The sequence below is a fragment of the Colobus angolensis genome, unplaced genomic scaffold, assembly GCF_000951035.1.
Source record: "Colobus angolensis palliatus isolate OR3802 unplaced genomic scaffold, Cang.pa_1.0 Scaffold246, whole genome shotgun sequence".
NCBI classification, from domain to species: domain Eukaryota; kingdom Metazoa; phylum Chordata; class Mammalia; order Primates; family Cercopithecidae; genus Colobus; species Colobus angolensis.
In genome coordinates, this window is record NW_012115666.1 from 1,701,926 (window position 1) to 1,706,189 (window position 4,264).

At 41.3% G+C, this 4,264-nt stretch overlaps 2 protein-coding genes across 3 annotated transcripts in view; both read left to right on the forward strand.

Annotated features, from left to right (window-relative positions):
• ISCA1 (iron-sulfur cluster assembly 1) overlaps positions 1 to 4,264 on the forward strand; it is a 114,179-nt gene that overhangs the window by 49,379 nt on the left and 60,536 nt on the right. The window lies entirely within an intron of this gene.
• Positions 1 to 4,264, forward strand: part of LOC105514493 (chromosome unknown open reading frame, human C9orf153) — a 44,232-nt gene that overhangs the window by 27,490 nt on the left and 12,478 nt on the right. The window contains exons 2-4 of one of the 2 annotated variants that reach the window (XM_011945883.1): positions 957 to 1,048; positions 2,591 to 2,766; positions 3,229 to 3,301. In XM_011945883.1, the coding sequence (XP_011801273.1) occupies positions 983 to 1,048; positions 2,591 to 2,766; positions 3,229 to 3,292 (306 nt within the window). In that variant the 5' untranslated portion in view covers positions 957 to 982 and the 3' untranslated portion in view covers positions 3,293 to 3,301. Of the gene's footprint in view, positions 1 to 956; positions 1,049 to 2,590; positions 2,767 to 3,228; positions 3,302 to 4,264 lie in introns of those variants that run through there. The other variant, XM_011945884.1, reaches the window with a different exon arrangement.

Genomic DNA, 4,264 nt, shown 5'->3' on the forward strand with positions numbered 1-4,264 from the left:
CCCACGCCTGTAATCCCAGCACTTTGGGAGGCTGAGGCGGGTGGATCACCTGAGGTCAGGAGTTCAAGACCAGCCTGACCAACATGGTGAAACCCTGTCTCTACTAAAATTACAAAATCAGCCAGGCATGGTGGCACATGCCTGTAATCCCAACTACTTGGGAGGCTAAGGCAGGAGAATTGCTTGAACCCGGAAGGCGGAGGTTGCAGTGAGCCAAGATCATGCCATTGCACTCCAGCATGGGCAACAAGAGTGAAACTCCATCTCAAAAAAATAAATACATAAAATAAAAAATAAAACCATCCATATAGGATTTGTTACACTAGTATTAAAACTAAATACACACGTTGTAGAAGAATTTGGGTATTTCAGCGAAATGTTCTGTTGAAATGTGACAAATCTGGCAGATGTAAACTAGGAAAAAGCAAATGAAAAATTTAAATTGTATTGATATGCTTTGAATTTGTGCCTCCACCCAAATCTCACATCAAATTGTTATCCCCAGTGTTGGAGGTAGGGCCTGGTGGGAGGTGACTGGATCATGGGGGAGAATTTCCCCTTTGCTGTTCTCATGATTATGAGTTCTCATGAGACCTGGTTGTTTAAAAGTATGTAGCACTTCCCTCTTCGTTCTTTCTTTCTCCTGTCCTGGCCATGTAAGACATGCCCTGCTGCTTCTTTGCCTTCCCCCAATAATTGTAAGTTTCCTGAGGCCTCCCCAACCATGCTTCCTGGACAGCCTGCAGAACCATGAGGCAATTAAGCCTATTTTCTTATAAATTACCCAGTTTCAGATAGTTCTTTAGAGCAATTCAAGAATGGACTAATACACATACAAAATTTTCAAAATGTCCCACTCACGAATTTCTTAAGATTTAAGAAGCCTCACCTCCCCCTTTGTAGTCTATCTGATTTTTAATCTTTGATTTTTGTCTTTTCTTATATTGCTTTTTCAGGAGTTAGAGAATAAAATCCCAGCACGATGTTCCTCATTGGAGACACCAGTTCAGCTGAGGACGACAGAGGAGCCGCCCTTCCTCGATGTTCAGTATGTACTTAACGTTGTACGATGGGGAGTACACGGGGAGCTTTACATTCAAGTATCATAAATATTCAAACTATTGAATGCACAGTGACACACTTGGGAGCCATGGGAAACACCAAAATGTCACTTTAATGACTTAACATTCTTAGTCACAGAGAAACGTAGTTCTTCTAGGGCAGGTGGGCAGAAGTGCTGAGCTGTTTTCATGATAGTTTGGTTACATAATTCATTCTAAAGAGCCATTCACCAATGTTAGCTCACTTTCTTTTTTTTTTCTTTAGGAAAAGATGTGTTAACCAAAGAACAATCCAGCCTGATTTCCAGGCTGAAGATTTCATGATATCAGTCCAAACATCACACTACTTAACTCCCAAAAAAAAAAAACACTGGAAAAAAAGACTATCAGTGCTAACACATTTACATATAAAATCTCCATGTATGTACCAATTTCTAAAACAGTTATAAGACAGATACACAATTTGGGGTAAACTAAAAAACAGACTATTATAAAATATTAAAGGCAATCCTCCTGGTCGCCTCTTACTTGAAGTTGGCATAACTAAGAATGCATCAGTATATTCCTGCACCACTTTGTAGCCGAGCTCATACTGGTTCCAGGGTCTGGACCACATGTGTAGCCTCAGTAGTCGCAGACTCTTGACCTTCTAGAAGACCTCCAACGTCCCTTCTGCTTTCCCACGTGTTAGCTCACTTTCTATTTGTTGCCCTTGCAATAAAAGTGACTAGGATTGAAAGAAAACTCTGCATTGGGCTAAACGACCTAAATTTTGGCCCTAACCTGAGACTATGGCCTCTTTGGCCTTCCAATGTAATGGAAACCTCTTAGAAATGATAGGATTTGTAGGAAATACAGGATTTTAGATGGGGACAGGTCCTCTCAGGGATCCCTTACTGTTTTTTTCTGCCAACAACTATTCCCAGATACTCCATGAACATAACCATTTGCTCTGGTCAAATATCCCAGTGATCAATGACTATTACAGCCTCCTCAGGGCTGGATTCCTGAACATTCTGGGGGTTCTTTGGAAACCAAGATGAAGCTTTGATATCTAAGTCATCTGGCTCCCTTTCTTCCTTCAAAGAAGTATAGCATTGTTCAAAACAAGCAAAGGCCAGTCTCCCACAGCTGTTTCTCTCCATGGTCACTCATAGAATTTCAGAGTTGGAAAGATCTTCAAGACTTTTGAGTTCAATTCTAACTGCCTAATTTTATAACAAGCGTTTATAAGATGTGTCTAAATAATACATCTTTAGGGGAGTGAATCGGAAATTTGACCTCTCTGTTCTCTATTCCACATTGCCACAATTGACTCAGTTTAGTTAGGCAAAGATATCTTCCAAAGATAAAAATGCTTTTGTCTTTATGGTTATTTGTTGTCCTATGGTTATTTGTTATTTTTTCTAGGGTTTGTGGGTCTTCCAGAATATTCCAGAATATTACAATAAGTAATATTGTAGTATTACAATTACAATATTACTTACATGGTAAGTCTCGTGACTTACCACTTTTTTTTCTGTCCACAGCTGCCAGAATTATATGCATGTATTGAGAATTTTAATCAGGAGAGCAAGAAATCAAATCTTCTAAAAATGCATGGTATTTCACTTAATGAAGCACAGGAAGTACTTGCTAAAAACCTGAATGTCATGTCATTCACCAGGGGCACTGATGTGAGAAGAGATCTCCAACCTGTTATCAGGTGCACAGTGGTTAAAAATGAGAAGAAGCAAGCATCCATGACTGAGCTCCTCCACTGCAGCTTACTGGCGGGCTCTCTCTCTCCAGTGGAGAGGCTCTCCAGGTCCCGGCAGAGGCTGTCACAGTGTGGGATCTCCCCTCCCAAGCGCACTTTTCCTTATGAAATTCTCACTGACCACTCAAATGCCTTGGCGCAAGTTACCGTACAGAAGAAGGTTCCAAGCGCCAAAATCTTATGTGGCCTAGGCATTTCCAGTGCCACCCCGGAAAAGTTCGTTTTTGAAGAGAAACTTCGTAGATACTTCTTAGTTGACCCAGGTAATTTAAACAGATGAGGTCATGTGGGAGAAAAGGAATGGAAATCTCATTGCAAATTTACTAGAGCAGAAATAGTCCAATACTGACCTACAGCAATTTTGCCATTCTGAGGTTCATGGCTGCTATCCATATGTTTACTTCATAGTGTCAATAAAATGCAGAACATGCCTGGAAAACATGGAAAGACTCCATCTCCAAAAAATAAATAAATAAATAAAAGTTAGCTGAGCTTGGTGGCATGTGCCTGTAATCTCAGCTACCTCAGAGGTTTAGGCGGGAGGGTCACTTGAGCACATGAATTGGAGGTGGCAGTGAACTACGATCACACCACTGCATTTCAGCCTCAGCGACAGAGAAATACCCTGTCTCTAAAAAATGAATAGGTGAAAATAAAAATAAATTAAAATTCAAAACAGAGAATCCAGAATTCTAGGATCAAGTCTCAGATTCATTCTTTAAAAGATGTATTGTTGGGCCAGGCGCGGTGACTCACGCCTGTAATCCCAGCACTTTGGGAGGCCGAGGCAGGCGGATCACCTGAGATCAGGAGTTCGGGACCAGCCTGGCCAACATGGTGAAACCCGGTCTCTACTAAAAATACAAAAAATTAGCTGGGCATGGTGGCGGGTGCCTATAATCCCAGCTACTCGGGAGGCTGAAGCAGGAGAATTGCTTGAAACCAGGAGGTGGAGATTGTGGTGAGCCAAGATCACGCCATTGCACTCCAGCCTGGGCAACAAGGACAAAACTCCGTCTCAAAAAAAAAAAACTGTGAAACTTATGATGCTGAATTTTAATGAGAAGGGAGTGTCTTACACTTTAAGTCTCCATCTCATATAATTTGAGAGAGGTAATATTTTATCATTTTGTTAATAGATTACATCAGTTTGTGATAACCTCTGAGGTAGTTTCTTGATTCAAGGTAAGACCATTTTCACAGCAAATATTTTGACACCCCATTTTTATATTAAAAGTACTGGGATGGGGCAATATGGCAAAAACCCCACTCAACAAAAATATTTTAAAAATTAGCCTGGCGTGGTAGCATGCACTGCTAGTCCCAGCTATTCGAGAGGCTGAGGTGGGAGGATACCTTGAACCCAGGGGAGAGAGGTTGCAGTGAACCAAGATTGTGCCACTGCACTCCAGCCCGGGGAACAAAGCAAAACTCTGTCTCAAAG